Source organism: Diaporthe citri (genome assembly GCF_014595645.1).
Source record: "Diaporthe citri strain NFHF-8-4 chromosome Unknown scaffold_1, whole genome shotgun sequence".
Taxonomy (NCBI): Eukaryota; Fungi; Ascomycota; class Sordariomycetes; order Diaporthales; family Diaporthaceae; genus Diaporthe; species Diaporthe citri.
In genome coordinates, this window is record NW_025064846.1 from 7,231,882 (window position 1) to 7,252,433 (window position 20,552).

Genomic DNA, 20,552 nt, shown 5'->3' on the forward strand with positions numbered 1-20,552 from the left:
GGTGCCCGGGCTTAGATGGTCGATGACGGAAGCTCGGTAGGGGCGTGCCAGGGCGCTTGACGGGGAGGACTGGTGGAGAACAGAGAGCTGTTGGGGGGTCGGTTTCGCGAGAGCGAGAGGGGGGCAGGCGGGTGGGCGGTGTGGTGTCGTTGACCGAATTGAGTCGTGACCGCGGTCATAAGAGAAGCGCACTGTATCGCAAGTCGACCATCCTCGGGAGAGGTATCAAAGACCTCTCCTCTCGCCCACAGCGGCAGCGAGCGGCAAGGTGCAGTGCGGTGCGGTGCAGTGCGGTGCGGTGCGGTGCGGTGAGAATTAATTTTCAGACGCTCGAGTCCTGTGGAGATGCGGTGCGGTGCGGCTCGGCTTTGGATGACCGCACGCGACGATGGGGGGCCAGTCTAGTTGGGGTGTCGGCCTGGTTGGAAATCACACGGGAGTTTTGGCTAGAGTGGGTGAGCAGCCTGTCCCGCGCCGCACCGGATGCCCGATGGTGAGGGACTAGGACTTACTGGGACCTGCGAGTCTGAGGCTGCGAGGCACGGCACGGCAGACTAACCGCAGACGGGCCCACTCCGCAGCGACAGCTCAACAGGGCACACCAGCAGCCTAGGCACTACGACCTAGTCAGCTGTTCCTAGCATTCGCGACAGCGGCGGGGCTCAGACAACCTCTGGAATAATGTACACTTGGTACTCCAGGAGAAGAGACCTGAGTGCTGGGAAGGTTGTATCGCCCACCAGCTGATCATCGGTAATGATTTTGAGCAATCCTAAAGCAACAAAAAATGAGGTCAAAATGGACACGCGCGAAGCATGTGAAGCGCCCAAAGTCAATGGGCGGGCACACTCGACCTCGCGCAAACCAGAGTTGGCGCACCAAGCACCAGCTGCATCTCCAATGATGGGGAAACCAGGCCCTGGTCCCGTTCCTCGGCAGCCAGCCAGCCATGCCCGCAAACCTTGGAAGCAAGTGCACAGTAGTGCTGAGTCAGAGTCGCGAGCCCACTCCCGGATCTTGTCCTAAAATGGACCCAGTCTCTCGAGCCAGCCTATCGTATCGATAACGATAACAATTGCTGCTGCCGTCAACTCATGCTAGCTCGTGCCCTTCTTGTTACTTCGGGAAGCATTCCGCCAAGCTGTGATGGAGGATTTGGGTTGTCCGCCCACGGAACCCTTACCCTCCAGGACCTCTGTCAAGAGCCGGGCCCCGTCTAGTGCAAGCAATAGAATCCAGTTGTCTGCTCAGAAGACCACCAGGCTGTTGATATACTGTGCACAAAATGCTTGTGAGACGCCGCAACTGACACCGCAGTCTACATGTCCAGGCTGGTGATGCTCCTAGCTGGTACTTGGGTGCGAATCGAGAGTTTCAGCAATCCGTCGACCTCATTATGGTTTCGCCGAGCGCAGACACGTCTGGTGACATCATCCTGCTCACAGTCCATGCGAAATAAGCTCAAGATTATGAAAGCCTCTCCTAGAAATTGGACGCGTTGTGGTGTCATTTCACCAGCCCTCGTTGCCGGTCAGGTAGTCCCAAGTCCCTCAAGGCAGTCAACATGTTACCGGTAACACACTCACAGGTCTAGGACCCACAAGGCCCATCACAACGGATGACGTGTTGGGCAATTTCTATACCATCCTCCCTTCTGGCATAAACCCTTCACCACGGCAGCAGTATTGATCCCGTAACATGGGCGTCCGTATGGAGGGGGGTTCCTGTGTTGCACGTGAAGCTAAATCACGGGGGTCTTTTGTACACAGTAGTAACGCCTACATCTGAAGGATACGGGGCATCTGTCGCAGACTATTGCACATGCCCGAGTCTGCTCGTCTGAAAGGGGCGCTACGCTGTAGTGGACTTCGATTAGTAGTCATGTGGAGTTGAACCAAGAATCCAGACGAACCACGCCAATAAATCAAAACTCCAAGCGACGGTTCTGGCTACGCTGCACGAGGGCCGGCCTGGCTCCCTGGTATCACAGCGAATAGGCAGTTGACGATCCACCGTCCACGTGGACAGATGTTGGCGAACCAGATCGCCACTGTTTCGGCGGGTTAGGCGATCTTTGAAGGTTTTTCGGATGCTCGTCCGACTATACTCAGTGAGGGCCGGGGACACCTGAAACGCGCGGCGGGTGTGCTAGAGCCCACGACACGCAGGTACCAGTTTCCAACACGCGCGCCGGTGGTATCAAATCCGCAGGCCTGCTGGTCGGGAGGGAAGTCAAGGAATGCCCGCGTCACGCAGCAAGGGTCAGCCTTGACAGTCTATGAGGCTCATTCTCAGGACTCGAAGTCGATCCGGGCCCGGACGAAACACCGGTGGTGGCAGTGGAACGGCGCGCAGCAGCAATGCAAATCGAATGCTTCAGAGGGCGTGGGAGGACTTGAAATGGGGTTCGGTCACCCTGGGAGCGACAAAGATCATACGGGTGCCTGACTCCGAGAGCGGCTCGAAGATGAGATGGCCATGCTGTCATGGCGATACCATGATACAATTCACATATAAGACCACAGACCTATAGTCCAGGTCTAATTGTCCCGAACGCGAGACCACCATTTGAACGCGGCTCGATGTGGAGGCCCAAGGTGAGCGGGCAGCGAGTGAGGAGGTCGTGTAGATACAGTAGCGCTGTAGGCATTCCCAGACCGAGCCAGAGACGAACTGATGGCCCAGGGACAGGCCGCCCAGGTTGTCGGGGGCTCTCTGGCGCCGTCGGATTTTATCACGTCGATGGGATGGAGGGATGGAGTAGCGAATTTCGGCACAGAAGACGCGAGTGGGTACGGTGAGGAGCCTGCTGGCTTGCCCGGCTGCCCTGGCAGCCTGGCTGGGCCATGTGCAGTGCACCCCTGAAGGATACCCGACCAGCAAAATTTCCGAAGGGCTCCCAAGGCTGAACGTTGCGCTCGCTTTCCGTAGACGCTTGAGCCCCTTTTGTTGGTCTCGCATAGCGTCATCCGGACACAAGCGACAACATAGCCTGATAACGCAACAGCTCTCTTGGAGCGGGAGGTGGTCGCGGGTGGCCAAAAGCATGGAAGATCCAGATCCAGGGTGCTGACTTTCAGGGTGGTGACGGCTCGGTGGTCATTCTACCTACCTAGGTAGGTAGGTATGCACGTAGTGGTGCTGGCCCGGCCCCAATCGAGCACAAAAGGAGCTGGCTGTGTGCGCCCGAGTGAAACAAGATCACCACCACTTGTTTTCATTACACCGCATTACACCGCATCGCACCGCCTTTTGGGGTCCAAAACCCACCCAAAGGATCGAGTGGTAGCGCAGCTAGATACTGTGCATAGAACCCCAGCGGGTCGAGCCAGAAGCAGCCGACCCTCCTTCCTCATCAAAGCAGCCTTGTCTGACAGGTCGGGCTTAATATAGAAACAGCCCGCCAGCAGGACGAGGGCGATGAGCCGCTAGCATCGAGTGCGGGTGGTATGGTGCTGTGCTGAAGACGGGGTACAAAGGAGGCGAGCGTCCAGTCGGCTCACAGTAACGACGTGCTTGATGCCGCTCCTTTGTTGGGCTGCTGGGAGATATCGTGCTGTAGTTAGTATACAGCCACCTCGCATGTCAGAAGCAAGCAAGCAGGATACGACGGTGCGACGGCAGCCCTCGACGAAAGCGCATGTGTCTATCTGCAAGGACAGTACTTGCTCGCTGCGGGTCCTGGCGCTTCCCCACATAGAACCCCCATTGAGAACATGACCTTGGCCTTGGGAGGGCAACAATCGAGAGGCACGACCCACTACCGCGGCGGACACAAGGAGCGAGGAGCAAGGAGCAAGGAGCAGGAGGCGGGTGCCATTCCTCATTGGTCAGGCGAGGCCGCCTCATCCCCGTTTTTTGATCACCATAGGTCCAGTCTGGAGGTATGGAGGTGCCTGCATTTGGTACTGTCATCTTCCTCAGTGCGACCGGCTTCTGTAGGTGAGCATCATGCCACGGTCCGGTCAGTGCACACTCAAACAGCACGACCACGGGAGCGTGGACGTGCAGATGCTGCAGGCAGGACGGGCGGGCCAGCCCTGCATCATTGTTATGCGCCTGCCATGCCGTAGACCAGATCACGTACCTGCCGGCCTGCCGGCCTGCCTTACCCAGGGACCCTGGGGACCCAGGTGGTACCTGCCGTGTAGTTGCCCAATCTGCCAGTCTGCCCAAGCACATCTTCCCAGGTCGGCACCTTTTTCTCTTTTGGCCCGCCCGCCGCGCCCGCCCCTAGCCCTGCTCTCACCTCGCCTGTCCCCAACTCCTGTCCATCCGCCGCTGCTGCTGCTGCTCCACGCATTAAGACCGGACTAGTCCTGCCCGGCTACCCTTACTCTTGCTCTTGCTGGTTGTTACTGTTACTGTTGCTCCCCTTTCACACCGGTTGACCTTTCCACAACCACCACGGCCGAACGACCGACTCCTCTCATCGTCCCTCGACCTGTGCACGCAGCATGATGAACGTTTAACCTAATGATTTAGTTGCTCCTGTCATCCGACTTTTTCTTTTGACCCTCCCTTGCTGTCTTCTTGTTGCCCCCAGCTCGTCTCGGTTGGATTCGGGTTTGCAGCAGTCGTCGCTGGCCCTGCGCTTTGCATCCATCTTTGTGTCGCTTGCTCGTCCGAGGCGGCACGCCCAAAACTTCTCCCCCCAAAAATAAAGTGGGTGGTTGAGCCCGAGCAATCAGAGACACGCCAACCGCCAACTTCCAACGGCTCCATCTGTGCACACCAATGTTCCCCCAGGCCCAGCCTTCGCCAGCCTCGAACATACTCTCCATTCCGCCGTCACCCTCTCGCCACGGCCCTGACTGCTCCCGCGACTGCTCTCGCTCCCGCTGCTCGTGCTCCTGCTCCGACACCCGCCCTGCAGCCCGTCGCACTGAGCCGCCTGCCTCAGCTCTTGGGCACCTCCACGATAACCACGACTAGCCTCCGGGCTGCACTCTGCCATCGACCTGGCCCTGGCCATTCCAGCTCAAGTCGCATCGAGCATTTTGCGCCCGCGCTGTAGACAACAGCCATGGCTTTCCTTTTCAAATCAAAGAAACACCAGGACAGGGCACTGGCAGGAGGTCGCGATGGTCCAAACAGTTCTCAGGGGTCGGTGCAGAGCCCCGATGCTCGATCCCGCGTCGTCAGGGAAGAGAAGGGCCCAACGCACAGGTCAACACCAACAGGCAGCCTGAACTCGATCGACAACGATGCTAGCAATGCGAGTCCAGACCAGGGCTTCAATCCTGGCCCACCACGTCGGGCACAAACAGGTGATCCGCCTGCCCAGGCGCCGCCCGACACGCAACAACAGGTGAGCATCGATGCGCCCCAGGTGGTCGCTAGCAGACCGCAAGCACATGTCAACTTGTTCGTGAAGCCTAACCTGTTTGCAATAGTTTCGAAACGGTCCCTCTCCACCAAACCCCAACTCGTCGCTGTACCCATGGTCGCAACGGAAACTGAACTTTACTTCGTCCCACCCCGGGCCCTTTCCCCGTTATGGCGCAGCTGCCAACGCTATGTCGTCGAAAGAAGGCGACATGTACGTCATGGGCGGCTTGATAAACAGTTCCACTGTTAAAGGTGACCTTTGGATGATCGAGGCTGGTGGCAGTTTGTCATGCTATCCACTCGCTACGACCGCCGAAGGGCCAGGGCCAAGGGTTGGGCATGCCAGTCTGCTTGTTGGCAACGCCTTCATCGTCTACGGCGGCGATACCAAGATTGAAGAGAATGACTCCCTCGACGAGACCTTGTATCTATTGAACACATGTATGTTGCACGCCTTTGCCCCGCCGCCCGCCATCGCAAATGAACGGCTCGAAGACTAATGACCCGTCCAGCCACACGACAGTGGTCGCGATCTCTCCCCGCCGGTCCGCGGCCGTCTGGCCGTTATGGGCACACTCTAAATATACTAGGGTCAAAGATATTCATTTTCGGAGGCCAAGTCGAGGGCATTTTCATGAATGATCTGGCGGCTTTTGACCTGAACCAGCTTCAGATGGCTAACAATCGATGGGAACTGCTTATTATGAACAGCGATAGCGGTGGTCCACCCCCGGGCAAGATCCCGCCTGCGAGGACGAATCACACCATGGTGACATTCAATGATAAGATGTACCTGTAAGTTCCATCGTCACCGTGCTTACCAGGCCTTCTCTGACCCAGAACAGCTTCGGTGGTACAAATGGCTTCCAATGGTTTAATGATGTCTGGGTATACGACCCTGCATCCAACTCGTGGTCACAATTGGACTGCATAGGATACATACCTGTGCCTCGTGAGGGACATGCTGCTGCCCTGGTCGACGACGTTATGTACATCTTTGGGGGTCGGACTGAAGAAGGAGCTGACTTGGGTGATTTGGCCGCCTTCCGAATCAGCTCTCGCCGGTGGTACACCTTCCAGAACATGGGCCCGTCTCCGTCGCCTCGATCGGGCCATTCGATGACAACTGTTGGCAAGACCGTGGTGGTTGTTGGCGGAGAGCCGAGCCAAGCCGCACCTCCAGTCAATGACCTCTCCCTCATTTACTTGTTGGATACGACAAAAATTCGCTACCCTAGCGACTCACAGATTCAGTCACAGTCACAGAGGGCTCCTGGACAACGGCGCCCAAGCATGGCCGAGTCGCCCTCGTCTTACGGTCGTTTGCCCTCCCGTGACGGCTCGCAAGGGCCGCCAGGGCAAGGGAGACTGATGGGCGCGCCCAAGAAAAACGCCGCTCTCAACAGTCCCAGGGGCATGGGCACTCCCGAGGGGGGTCTCGTCAACGGCCAACCTGGTCCAGGCTCTCGTGGCCCCAGGGGTCCACCGCCTGTTACTCTACCACCAAGCGGGCCCCCGCCGCAGGGCCAGCCACCAAGACCAACCGTCAACACTGGGGCAGGCGCAAGACAGGGCAGGAATGCATCTTTGGAAAGGAACGAACTGACAGGAGTTGCGCCAGGCCCGAGCGGTCAGAATCAGTCGCCAGTCTCGCAACAGAAGGACGTGGAGAGTCCTATCGTGAATGGACGCCGAACACCGACAGCTCAGACGGCCAAACCTGGCCCGGGAAGTGACACTGCGCCTGCAGAAACACCGAAGGCTGCGCGCAGTGCACGCCAGCGGGGACAAGGCTCTGTCGATAGTACGACAGAGCCGAATCTGAAAAATATGGTGGCTTCACCCGCTTCTAGGTCTGCTGCACCTGCTGCAGCCCCGGTCACGAAACCTGAACCAGCATCCGCTCCTGTACGCCCAGCGTCACCCCCGCCGCCAACGCGACAGGCCAGCAACCCCATTTCTCGAAGGTCGTCCATGCGAAATTCTCAGACAGTGGCAATTCTCAAAGAGCTTGATGCAGCACGCAACAGGAATGCATGGTACGCATCGGAGCTGGAGCTGGCGCGGAAAGCCGGATATTCCCCGAACGCTTCCTTGAGCCCAACCCTTGATAGCCGAGCGGCTGAGACATTTGATGAGGACGACAGACCCCTCATCGAGGCACTCTTGACCATGCGAACGGAGGTGGCTAATGTGCAGGCATCTCTCGACAAGCAGGCTGTGCTTGCCGCCAAACACATTGCGGAAGCAGAGAAGCAAAGAGACGCAGCCATCCAGGAGGCTGTCCATGCCAAGGCCAAGTTAGCAGGACATCTAGGCAGTGCAGCCAATTCACCCCACCTCGACAACGAACGTGAAGAAGATGAACGCTCGAACGAACTGGGCCGAAAGCTTGCTACTGCGCTCAATGCTCAAAGGGAATTGCAAAACGCTCTGGATCGGATGTCTTCAGAAGTCGAGTCTGAGAGGCGTGCGCGCAAGATCGCAGACGATACCGTATCCGCTGCAGAGAAGCGCATGGCCGCTCTCGAAGCATACAAACAGCAAAGCTCATCCGAGCTCGAGCAACTTAAGGCTGAGCTGCACCTGGTGCAGCGAGAAGCACGGGAGCAATCTGTCCTCGCGCACGAGTCACAAGCAGCCCTGCAATTGCTGCAAGCCGAAAAGACGAAGTTTGAGAACCAGTACCAGGAGGCGGTTGGAAGCTCCAGGGACCACAGTGAGACGATGGAGTCCCTGCGGGATGCCATCGCTGCTTCAGCGGAAACCAAGGCTGTCTTGGAAACGAAGCTCGACGAAGAAAGGGCGCTGCGGGAGAAGGTCGAGAACAAGCTGACGAAGTTGAAGGCTGAGCATGAGGCCCGGACTGGTGAGCTTGTCACGGCCACGCAGCGCCTGAGAGACGCGGAGGAAATCGCCGAACGCCATGCGAACGAGGCACGAACACATCGCCAAGCGCTCCTGTCCGGCCTCGACAAGATCTCCACGAGAGACGTCTCGGCGCCAAACAAGTCAGAGCACGACCGCTCCGCAGCGCTCCAGGGTCAGCTGGATGCCGCAAATGCCCTGGTAAAGAGGTATCAACAGGAGGCGGACACTGCATCGGATAGATTGCGAGCTGCAGAAGAGCGGATCGCCGGCCTGGAGGCATACCAAGAGCAAGCGAGCAGGGAAGGCGTGACCATCCGGAGACAGCTGCAGGCTGCTCTTCGCGAGACTCAGTCTCTGCAGGCTACGAACTCGGACCTCAAGCACCAGCTTGCTGGCCAGCAGCTCGAGGCCAATGCCATAACGGTGCAGCACAATACGCTCAAGGACATACTCGTTGAGAGGGGAATCAGCCCAACAAGCGCGGGGCGGACTCGCTCGATGGCGAGCCCCCGGGAGGGTTCTCCAGAACTCTCCCGACTACGTGAACTGGAAAAGCAACTGGCTGCATCCATGGCAGCCCATGAGGAGACCAAGCAGACAATGTCGTCGCAGGCCCAAGGGTCAGAGGTCGCCTATCGGGAGAAACTGACACAGCTTGAGAACGACTATCAATCTGCCGTGCATTATGTCAAGGGAACTGAGAAGATGCTCAAACAGCTCAAGGAGCAGCTGGCGAGATACAAGACGGAGAATACTCGGCTGAAAGAAGAACTAGCAGATATTGAGGAAAAGGGCACATCATCAGGCGATGTGCCGGCAGATTGGGAGTCGGAGCGTAGGCAGCTGCACAGGAAGGTCGAGGCGCTTCAGGAGGAGATAAGAACTTCGCAGGAGCAACTTGAAGAGCAACTGCAACACGTGCAGCAACAGCTGGCTGAGACCCGGCAGGCCCAAGAAGAGGCGTCCAAGAACAGCGAAGAGGCCAACACCCGCTTGTTGGCCAGCCGCAAAGACCTGGAACAACTGCAGCAGGAGAATGCACTCCTCGAGCAACGGGCTCACGACGCAGAGACAAAGGTCTCTATGCTGCTGGATCAAGTCGAGACCTCTGTGGGCAACTACCGCCGGCAGAGCCGGCAGGTCCCGAGTATTGCTTCTGCGGAACAGATCGCGCCAGCCCTGCAAAAGGCCCCGTCTACCACCAGCTCGACAACAAACGGGGGAGGACACGCACGAGCAGGGAGTTCCGACTCGACATCGGTTTACGAGACCATGGGCGACGCTCGCAACAGTGCTGCGCTGGACAACCTAGCCAACGAGCTGGAGACGTTGCGGAGTCACTGGGAGGCGACGAACAAGAACTATCGTTTGAGCAACACGTTTGACTTCGAGATGCCTGCGTCTGGGCCTGCCATCTCGTCCACAGGAGCAAGTGCGGTGGTGGACGACAAAGAGAAGGAAGCGCCTGAAGTTGGTAATGGCCTGGGCATGAATCAGAGCTTGGCTGACTGGAGAAGAGGCTGGATTCATAGGACGACGGGGATGACTGAACCTTACCCAATTCCTCATCACCATACCTTCGTTGCGCGACAACTTTTGCGGGATGGGCGTCCTTTACGGCTATCATGAATCGGCGTTTGGGGCGGGTTTCCTTGTTGGTCTTTCTCTTCTTTTCTTGGGCAAGGGCACTGAGCTTCTAATATTCTTGTCCTGCCTCGGGGCAGCCACGTCTTCTTCTAAACACGTTTCAATCTTCTTCTGTCACCCATCCTGCCTAGAGCTTACCATGGTTGGATCGGTTTTTTTTTTTTTAACCCCCGAGTTTCTATCGCATACCCCCACACAACCGTACTACTACATCTTCGGTTCTGTGTGTCTTTACAGTAGCATAATTGTTTATTCCCGAGGAAAGAAGAAAAGGAAGAGATGTATGTATGAATATATGCTCTGCTGGAGGAGGATTGATTGGGTGAATCAGAAGACCGAATCGAACTACTACCTGTCTCAACCCGTTGGCGTGTCTTCATTGTGGTGATACTATTTCGTCCGCCTCGCTGCTCGTATCTGGTCAACTACTCGTGGAACAGGTGTGCTGACCTCGTATCGGCAGAGCAGTCTTCGCTGGTGCCTCTGAAAAGTATTGTCTACTCATTATCACCCCCGAGTGATGTACGTCGGACTTGCCTGTGTAGAATGTTATTCTGGCTAACTTTGTTCTGTCCTCGCGCTTTTGTGTGTCAATACAGATGTGCTGGTGGGAGTCTCTTGGCGAAGTGGTACACTTTCTGTCTACAACGGGAGTGGGACTGGATTCCGGGAATTACAGGCTGACTTGGTTCGAAGAGTTTGATCGCCTCCCTTCCAGACTCTGCCAGTCAATGACCGAGAGGACTTATAGCTCGATGTTCCTTAGATCTGTGCCGGGGTCAATACCACTTCGCAGGTCTTTGTACAGTTCAGAACCAAGACGTGGAACGGAGAGATCGTCTTAACAGCACCGTAAGAAATGACCGAGGACCGTCGTTGCAAATATCCTCTGAGATGCTATAACTATGGCATGCTTGGCAGAAATCGGATTGGAGGGTGTCCAACAGAACTTCGGTCATCCACACTGCTAATATTGTGCGGTAACAATCTTGCTAGGGACTGGCCCAGACCTCACCTCTTTTCGGTTTGCAACTTGTTGTTTGTTGTGTCATGGGGCAGTATGATGCTCAACACATAGTATAGGTCAGGTTACACCGTGGACAAGTCCTACTTTGGTAGCCAGCCATGCTGATTTAAAACTTTGCGATGAGGGCAGATAAGTGCTCAGAAAACATTCTTGCAGCAGTTGAATACCTGCCACACTCGTGGATCGAACTGAAACTACCCGCTTGCTGCAGTCAATTGTAATCACTCACAACGGCAGCCACCATTGCAGCAAAATACACACCGAGCACTGCTGTCAACAAGGCCGTTGCAGATGAGGCCCGACACTTCAGCAATGAGACGTCGTTACTGCTTTGAAGAGAACACCCAAAATGGAAAAAAAAAAAAAAATTTAAAAAAAAAAAATTGGGCAGTGAGCTTGCTTTCCTTGACTATCCCTCCTACCAGTAGAGGGTGTGACATTGGGGCCGAACATGTTCGCACAAGCTACCACCCCATCGTCGCTAAGGTGGCCCGAAAGCCACGCGCCCTTACCACTCGGCCAGATTGGCTCAATGGTAGGTGATTGATGGAAGTCAGAGGGTCAAGTGGGTTTATGTATCTGTTTGCGCAGGTAATGAGAAATCCCACAGGGCGCGGTGAATCTTTCAGATGCTTCCGTCCGACTTCACCTGGTCCTTCCCGCTCGACCCAACCCAAACAGGCACCTCAGGGACACCTTGGCCGCTGTCTTGAGCACTGCCTGGGTTTCCTCCTTATTTACTTTTGCTATCCCTCAACGCTTCACAGCTGGGATATGCTCAACGGGGCCATGTCTATCTTGCTGCCTGAGGGTGATGTTGACACATTCTCGTAGAGGAGACCAGGTCAGCTCTAGCAAGATTCAGACTCACGAGGCGCTCTCTCAAGGATTGGGATACGTTTTGCATCATCTGATCTTGTCATCAGGCATCACGAGGATGCGAACAAAAATGTATCAGCGTTACAATTCACAACAACGCTCTTTTCTCCATGATGATGGTGAGAACATACAATATAGCTACGAACACCCCAGCCCTCGAGGGTTCAACCACTTGCCAAGGTAGTTGACACTGGCGCGAGTGAGCAGTAGTCTAAACATTCTGGCAAGTTTGACAGTCAGCACAAAAGATGCACATGATTGCAGCCCCAGTCACTAGAAGTGGCAGACGGAAAGCCGACAAGCTCTTCGCAACGCCTTCCAGTAATCATCGTAGATGGAAAGATCCCACACCCCACATCAATCGAGCTTGGAAGTATGTACACTAGCCCATCCTCCACATACGCGTATCCGTCATGGCGCTGCAACAGAAGGGTATTGGGGCCCAATAGAAACAGAAAAGAGCCTCGACGCATGACGCCGGATTTCAAGATGTCATCATCACGCCGTGTATTCCCCTGCCTCACGCCCTCAACTGTGGATTATTGATGTATACTTGTTGGAAGCAATGCCAGACCGAACAAAATTCCGAACTCCTCAAAAACACAAGGCTGTCCCGATCACATGAAGACCCATCTTCACACCTAGGCAGGTTGCCGAAGTCCAGTTGGGAAGCCAGGACGCCCTTGACAAACACAGCAGCGCATCATGCCCAGAAACAACCCACGCGGTAGTAGGCACTATGCTTTCTGCTCTTCGACCTCGTCTGCGGCTTTGGAAGCGTTGTCCTCGCCCTGCCACACAGCCTCGATGATGCTCATGCGACAGCCTTTAGGCCGTGTAACTCCCTACAGCACGGGGCTATGTGTCAGCGTACAAGGACATATCTTTCGGGGAGCACCCCAACTCTCCTAGAAATGGAAACAGCCTGGCTCACCTTGAACACGAAACCCTCGTCCGCCATGCGGAACAGCTCCCTGAACTCGGCCTCGGTGCGCTCCTGCGCGTTGAGCAGCGCGAGCATGACCATGTCCATGCGGCGCATGATCTTCTCGTCCCAGGGGTTCTCCTGGCCCGGCTCGCGCAGGCAGTGGTCGTTGATGACGATGCGCGCCCCCGGCTTGAGGGCCGGCACGAGGTTCTTGAGGATCTTGACGGCGTATGGGGTGGAGTAGTTGTGCATGATCCAGCGGAAGTAATAGACTGCGCGACAAGTGTCAGAATCGCCACGGGCTGTCTTGGGAGACGAGCCTTGACTGGGAGGAAGCGGGCTGGGCAGCTGGAGGAGACTCACCGTCGGCGCCCTTCACGCTTTGCGTCGTGAAGAAGTCATGCGCCATGAATTCCACCCTCTCGGCTACCTCAGCGTCCTCGCACACCGGGCTGGGCGCACTCGCCACCGTCTTGGGGAGGTCCTGCACCACAAACTTCATGTCCTTCCACTTCTTCGCAAGGTCGACACAGACGAACCCGTGGCTGCCGCCGATGTCGACAAAGGTGCCACCCTTTGAATTTACCTCCGAGAAGTCGTAGCTGTCGACGAAGAAGCTGACCTCGTAGCCCTCGCCGCCCGTCAGGCTCGCCATGGCGCGCCCCATGCGCTTGGCCCGGTCCTCGTCCTTGCCGAACGTGACGAACATTGGTTCCTTGTCCACGGTGTCGAAGGCGAACTGGAAGCCGCTGCGGGTCAGCGACGTGGCCTCGGGGAACTGCCGCAGCGCCTGGAGGCTGTGCGCCGAGGCCGGGTAGATGTCCTCGGCGTTGAAGCCCACCCACGCGGCGAGCTCTGCGTCGGTGGCTAGGAGGCGAGACGCCGCGGTGTGGGCGATCATTCCGGGGGAGGGCTCGCAGAAGACGTGGTTGGTCATTGCTATGCGGAGGGTGCGTGCCAGGTTGACAGGATCCAGGGGGGTGAGGGACTGAAGCTCTGCCAGAGTAATGGGCTTCTCCAGAGGGACGAGTTTCGCTAGACGGTGTGTGAGCTGCATTGGTTCTAGATCTCATCGTAGCCAGGTCGTACTCACCAATTCCGTAGTTGTTGATCAGTTGCAGTGCGAGGACGTCAAGAAACTGCAATTCCTCATGAGCTTACGTCCTGGAATACGAAAACACATGCACAGACTCACCTCCCACACACCCCATCTCACACTTTCACGGGGTCCAACCGCCAGGTCTCGCAACTCCTTCGTGGCATGTATGATCTCCAGCCTGCTCCTCTGGATATCCTCTGGCAGCCCGGGGAAGTCATCTGCGGCATCGACGTCGAACGACGGCATGGCAAGCCCGTTCTCCTTCATGTACGCCTCCAACTTCTCAGTCTCCTTCGCAATCTTCTGCGAAAGTGCGATCATGCTGGTCGTAGCTGAGACTTGCGGTTGTGCGCTATCGGTGGCCACGTCAGAGGTAGGCTCCAATGTGCTGACAGAGTTCTGATCAGATTTGCCGTTGACGTGTGCTCCCTTGCCGCTGTTCGGTACCTTGGCGGTCTCTGCGCCGTTCACACCAGTCTTTAAAGGCGACGACGACGAGAACCCAGAAAAGGTCCGTCTGTTCTGCCGCTTGCGTTCGGCATCGCTGGTACCATTATTCTTGGGGGTGAGCCAGGAGCTCAAGCTGAACTTGGTCATGCTGGCTGCTCTCTTTGTGGTTACAGAGTGCCCTGCGGCAGAGACTCTGAGCAGGAATGCCTGTTTCCCTATGGCTGCGACTTGACCAGGACAAAGCCCCGAGGGAGGCGTTGAGTTAAAAACTGCGAGCTCACAGTCAGTCGTTGATTCTCACGCAGCTTGTCACGCGATATCCGCACACGGCCAACAAATAACGTGTAAGCTCCGCTCCCAGCATGCAGTCACATTCACCTAAACGCCGCAATAATGACTCTCAGTAGTGAAAGCAAGCCTGGTGGATTGACTGAGCATTTGCCACAGGTCAATTACAGCACGGTATGTTACACAGCAAGCAGCCACTTCTCTGCAAGTGCCACTGCAGAGCCACCGCATGTGCAACATCTAGACCGAGCCATTACCAAAGCCAATGAAAGAACGGCCCGGCGGGGTCTGCTGGGGGAGCTCATACCTAAACTGCGGTGAGAGACCAGCGATATCGTCCCATGGCCTGCCTGCTCGAGGGCAGAGAGGGAACAAGGAGACAGACACCAGACCGTTGAAAAGGAGCACTTGGAGCAGCACCCATGGCCCCATGAGCTCCCGAACTAGGCACTCAAAAGGAAGAGAAAAAGAAAAGAAACGCTGCTAACCTGTTAATCTTTACACCCCCTCGTGAGGTTTTGGAACCAGCGGTCGTGGGACACGTCGGCGTCCACCCTGGGTTTCTTGGCAGCAGGTAACCTCGCTTGGAGTTCAACCACCCAACCAGAAGTCCACGTTGATTCCAGCAGTGCGTCCTGTCGGGACAGAACAGACGTTTCGTGACAGGTTCCACGCGGCTGGGACTCGTTCCCGTGCGAGAAAAAGTGCCTTGCGATTTCCTTTGCCTTTCTTCTCCAGCTCCCCTTGACTGATGGCGGTGGTGGAGTGACGTGTTGCTCTCGTCAGTCGTTAAGCCGCGGATTGGCCGGAGGAGCGACAATAGCTGATGTGCCGGGATCCGGATTCGAGAGGTGCATCCAAAAAGGGCCGTGATGGGCTCCGGCGTCCAGGTCAGTGGGTGGTATGAATCAAAACCAAAAAAAAAAAGGGGGGGCGTGGGAACAGTTTGTGGCGTTACTGCAATGCAGGTGTCGTGGGTTGGCAGCCTTTTCTTTGTCTCGTCCTTTGCGGCTAACAGCAGGACCAGTCGTGCCAGCGCGGGAACACCTTAGCGATGCACAGGTCGAGGACCGGGAGGCAGCAGAGTCATTGCAAAGGGCCACCCGAGGAGAGGGCCCGGCGAGGAAAGGAAAGGGGACGGACTGGGAGTTTAGCAACAAAGAGACATGATCGGAGAGTATGCTCCGATGGGGTTAGCAGCATCGCGAGGCTAGCAGGCTCCATGAGACGGGCTTGCTTCCCAAGTGTCGCTCGGCACCTCTCAGCAGGTACCGCTAGGCTGGTAGGCAGGCTGGTAGACAAGAGGGCAATTCCACAATTCATTTCGTCCCCCCTCTCCGACTTGGGGACGAAGCTCGTGGATCTCCCCGTCCAATTCCCGTGGCCCATTGGGACGAATGGCGCCGAGAAACTGGGGCTAGCGAGTAGGTCTGGCGGCCGGCCGACTTCCTACTGGGCGGCCAGCCTCAAGGGTGCCTGTCAATGTCCCGGATCGTGGCGGCCGAGGTTCAGGACGACAGCCCTCGTGGCCTGGCCGATTTCTGTCGGCACAGTCGAGCGCCGATCCCAGCGTCCCGAGGACCACCAGCATGAGTGCTAGCTGCTTGTAGACGTGGATCAAAGTTGCTACCAGCGTGCTGGGGTTGTTGGGGCCTCAGGCCTGAGCGCCCAGGCGCCGGAGAGCTCACCTCGCCTGGATTTCATGTGGCTGTCCATGGGCACCATGTCCCGCGGAAGGGAGAGCTGGGGACAGCTACTGTTAGCACCAAGACTACGTCCCGAGGGAAGCTGCGCAAGAGGCTCTACTAGTGTGTGCCCTTGTGCATGGAAACTGGGAAGCTCGGAGCCCAAGACCGTGGTAGTGGTGAAAGCCAAGCCCTCGGGGTCGGCGCACCATCCTGGACCGGGTGAGGTTGGGTGCCATCCACGGCCGCATCTGGCTATTTGATGTGGGCGCGCTGGAACAAAACGAAACAACTAGGCCGTCAGTAGGCCCATTGAGAGCTCTCGCACCTGGCGTGTGCTGTGCTGTGCTGTGCTGTGCCTTGGCCGGGTCTCGGATTCGCTGGCCTCTTCAGCAGGGCGACAACCCCAGCTTTCCGCATCTCTCCGCGTGCCCGTGCGTGTGAGTCCAGACGGACCAGACCGACACCCTTGTGCTGAGGAGGTAATTAGGTTCTGATGTTGCCGCATGTAAGAAAAGACGTGTTCTGCTCTCCTGCAAATGGGTGTGGTGTGCTTGTGTTACCCCAGCCTGCCGGGTCGGCCCCCTCCCTTTCCCTCCTCCCGGCCCCCTTTCCTCAGCATCATTACTGCACGTCATGGAACCAACGCGTGTTTTCGAATCGCATCCGTTCAACTATTGGCTGTGGCGTGATCGGCAACAGCATCCTAGATGTCACTGGCCCGACATGTCGGGTCCGCTGCCGCCAAAGTCAACCGCCATGTCAGCATCTTGACCCAGCAGCTCTCAACAGCCGACCGACCAGTCAATTCATGTCCCACATGTTCGTGTCATTTCTGCTCGGGTCACTAGGCGGCTGGTATCGATCCCCGCGTCTGTAATCTACTTGTTAGGGAGACGCTACAGGCGTGGGCACGAGCTCTGTAAGCTTTTGAAAGCTGGGCCGAGCACCATGCCTGAACGCAAGTCTGTAGTCGCCTGGTATCACGAAATAGCAGAATTGCCCTCTTCCCCTATTCCCTAGGGGAGGCCAACATGTTCAATATGCTTGTGAATCATCCATATCCAAAATGCGCCGGGTGTCCTGCCCTCAGAACCCATGCCCCGGCTTTTGCCCACAGACTATGTGCATCGGCATATACATCAAGCAGCTGTTGTCGAAATACGCCTTCCTCACCTCGACCAGGAAGACCTCCACCTGGTCCCGAGTCCAACCGCAGCCCCGGGTCAGCGGGCCCAGGGCGATAGCTTGCGCGCCGTCCAGCAGGACTTGCCTCCAGTACTCGCCGACCATCTTCAGGTTGGGGTGCTTGGCCCAGGTTCCGAGTGGCACATGGAGTACGCGCTCATGAATGTTCACAAATCCAGCCTCGTGCATCGCGTTTGCGATTTTCCCGCCAGCCGCCGCGTGGAAGTCGACCCCTAGGTTCGCCAGCCCGTCCTTGATCAGCCCCCAGTACTGCGCGACGGGATGGTCCGGTGGCATCGAGTTGTTAGCCGAGATGGGGTAGTGATAGATCTCCTGTGATTCGATCCAGCCGCCAGGCTTCAGATGCCTAAGACCTTGTCAGCTACGCAGTGTGTGGAAACTGGATGTCCCGGAGGAGAACTCACGTCATAGCCTGTTTATATAGCTTTGGCCAGTCCTTGATCGCCATGACTGTGTGCCGTGAATGCACATAGTCAAAATGGTCGTCTGGGTACAGCCATTCGCTCTCAGCATCGTCGACCACGAAGTGTACGTTTGACGGCACCCAATCTGGCTGGATGGGGCTGAGGTCAATGCCGACAACATTGGCCGCTGGCAGCTGGTCACCCATCTCGATGGCCCATATCCCTGTCCCCGTGCCAATGTCGAGGACGTTCTGCACATTGCGTTCATCTAGTGGTGCAAAGTAGAGCTGCTGGCACAGCATCTTGACGCAGGCGTGCTTCATGTCCTCCCTGTCCTGCTCGGCTTCGTCGTTGGGGAAGTTATACCTGCCTTCCCTGAACCTATGGTAACGCCGTCCATTTTCGAAGAGATAGTCCCGAGCACTGCTAGATAGAGAGGTCGAGGCGAAGCTGGCACGGTCAGACTCGTAGCCTGGATCAGACTCCAGTTCGTCCTCGTCAACGACGATGTTGCCGTTCCCGGCCTGCTGCACAGAGTCTTGGTCGTATTGGTCGCCGCCAGTAGTTCGCGGTGCACTCATAGACTCACCCGCTGGATGGGGTGAGTAAGGATGTTGGCTTTCAGTAGAGGACCATGGGTCAACTCTGTAGGACTGGGGTGCTTGTGATTGCTGGTTAGCCACAAGAGGCGATGTGGCATGCTCCTGAGGAGGTAGCGACGGACTCCCATGCGCCAGTGGCGGAGGTGAGTCCTCAAGGGGAGCAAGGAGGTTCTCTATGGTGGGTGGGACGGATGGTCGTGTAACTGGGGGCAGAGACTCCTGGTGGGAAGCCGCAGGCTGTGATGTCGGTGACGCTTGACGAAAGCTCTCCGGATGTGGAGAGCCGTCATCCGGCCTGAGCCTCTTGGAAGGTGGCGGTTCACTTTGGTGGTAGGCCGAGAGTTCATCGTAAACACCATTGTCCTTGGAGGCAACTGAAATAGCCGAGTCGGTTTTGTGGAGAGGGTCCATGGTTATCTCATATCCCCGGCGAGGGTACGGGAATAAAAGGCGGTGGCCAGCGTAGAACCAGAAAGAGGACGGGGACGCAAGATGGTACTGTGTGGTCCGCCGGCAGCGACCGCTGAACAGAGCAGGGTTGAAAGCGGGCGACGAGACGGCGGCGGTTGGTAATGAGCTAAGGGCTTTCAAACCACTGGTTCATGCAGTTTGTTGGATGAGGCGGCAGATGAGATGAGGCCGAAGCAGCGGGAGACGTGCGCGATGAGGAAGTGTCGGTGGGATAGTTCCAATTATTGCAGTCAGGAGGCGAGTTTGTGTGTGCTGCTTGCTGCCGCCCATTTAGCGTGCCATGGAAAAGGTAAAGATGCTCAGAGGAGGGCAGGGAATGAAAAGTAGGTTCCGCCGTCTTCCAGGACAGACATGGACATGGACATGGACGGGGACGGAGACGGAGACGGGGACGAGAACGAGGACGCAGCACGAGGGACAGAAGGAGACAAAGACAGGGGGCATGGATCTAGGTCCTGCGTAGAAAGGACCCGTTGGCCGTCGACCGTCGAACGTCAACTATCGACCAGGTGCCCAGTGCCGCAAGGTTGAGGTCTGGAGACCATAGACTTCACAATGTACCGAGGTAGGTACCTAACGTGGATATACAGTAGGTGTTAAGGCCAGAGTGAGATGTGAGATGTGAGATGCGCAACGTGCAGCGTGCAGCGTGCTCAGGCTTATTACTATGGTGGTTTAAAGGTGGGGAGACGTCACACGAGATAGGCGAGTGCGACCCCGGGACCAGGATTGCCACAGGTGGGAGGCAGGCAGGAGGGCAGGAGGGAAGGAGCAGAGCTGCCATGCCACTAGACTACCTGCTGTGGCGGGTGTGCAGATGGGCCTGCAAGCACAGCAGACAGGCACACGCAGCAGCATCCTCGGCCCACGGCAACTCCCCCGTCCTCTCTCCCTCTCCACTCCTTTCCCGACGCTTCCTGTGTAATTTCTCCGTGACCACACTACCAGAAGCGCCGGCTCAGATGAACTACTGCGTCCAAAGTAATGGACTGCTGCGCTGTGGCGCTCAGATGCCGTGGAAACTGACAATCGATGCCCTACGCCTGTCCGTCAGCCCCTCCACATTACCGCACTGCCACCCCTACCAGAACACCCGCAAATGGGTGGGGCTGGATGCCAGGTAGGACGACCTCTCCTCCGAAAACGACGGCGACAACGACAACGACACGGCGACGGCGATGGCGACTGTACGCTCAAGCACTCACTGTCACCCACCTCGGCCCAGGCCGCGTTGGGCAAGGTGTCACGATGCCTTAGCACATCCACAATAGTCCCCTGGAGTGGCTGAAGTCTAGGCCCTCACGGCCCAAAGCATCTGGTCCCAGGCAGCCCAGGGTACCCGGGCAGCTGCTCTTCTAGTATTCTTCTTAGCCACCCTTCTCCAGAGCTCAGGGTCGCACTTCCGTCCGCCATAGCTCGATGAACACGACCTCGGGGTGCCGAGTCGATCGGGCACCACCACAGGACCTATTGAACAGCGCCTTTGCCTAAGCGGTGAGAATCTCTCAGGACTGAGGCGCTTCGTGTCCAACCAGCTAGCTCAGCTGTCGACCTGTCGTCCGTCACACACTTGGCGACGACAAGAAAAAGCAATGGAGGAGTAAACGCTCGGCTCAGTCGTTGATGCAGCGTGCAGAGGTTCCACTTGTGCCGAAGCAGAA

At 57.0% G+C, this 20,552-nt stretch overlaps 3 protein-coding genes across 3 annotated transcripts; 1 reads left to right on the top strand and 2 right to left on the bottom strand.

Moving 5' to 3' along the window:
* Window positions 1-5,026: 5,026 nt before the first annotated feature.
* INS49_001922 (uncharacterized protein) lies at window positions 5,027-9,752 on the top strand (the record flags this gene model as incomplete). Its single annotated transcript, XM_043162741.1, has 5 exons — window positions 5,027-5,311; window positions 5,397-5,772; window positions 5,922-6,126; window positions 6,177-9,672; window positions 9,735-9,752. 5 exons carry the CDS (start codon window positions 5,027-5,029, stop codon window positions 9,750-9,752), a joined length of 4,380 nt encoding a protein of 1,459 aa, XP_043031247.1.
* A 2,740-nt stretch (window positions 9,753-12,492) lies between these two features.
* On the bottom strand, window positions 12,493-14,379 carry INS49_001923 (uncharacterized protein; the record flags this gene model as incomplete). The annotated part of the gene is made up of 5 exons (XM_043162742.1): window positions 12,493-12,600; window positions 12,690-12,955; window positions 13,047-13,718; window positions 13,777-13,822; window positions 13,879-14,379. 5 exons carry the CDS (start codon window positions 14,377-14,379, stop codon window positions 12,493-12,495), a joined length of 1,593 nt encoding a protein of 530 aa, XP_043031248.1.
* A 2,630-nt stretch (window positions 14,380-17,009) lies between these two features.
* Window positions 17,010-18,831, bottom strand: INS49_001924 (uncharacterized protein; the record flags this gene model as incomplete). Its single annotated transcript, XM_043162743.1, has 3 exons — window positions 17,010-17,079; window positions 17,371-17,760; window positions 17,819-18,831. The coding sequence occupies 3 exons, from the start codon at window positions 18,829-18,831 to the stop codon at window positions 17,010-17,012; spliced, it is 1,473 nt and encodes a 490-aa protein (XP_043031249.1).
* Window positions 18,832-20,552: the final 1,721 nt, after the last annotated feature.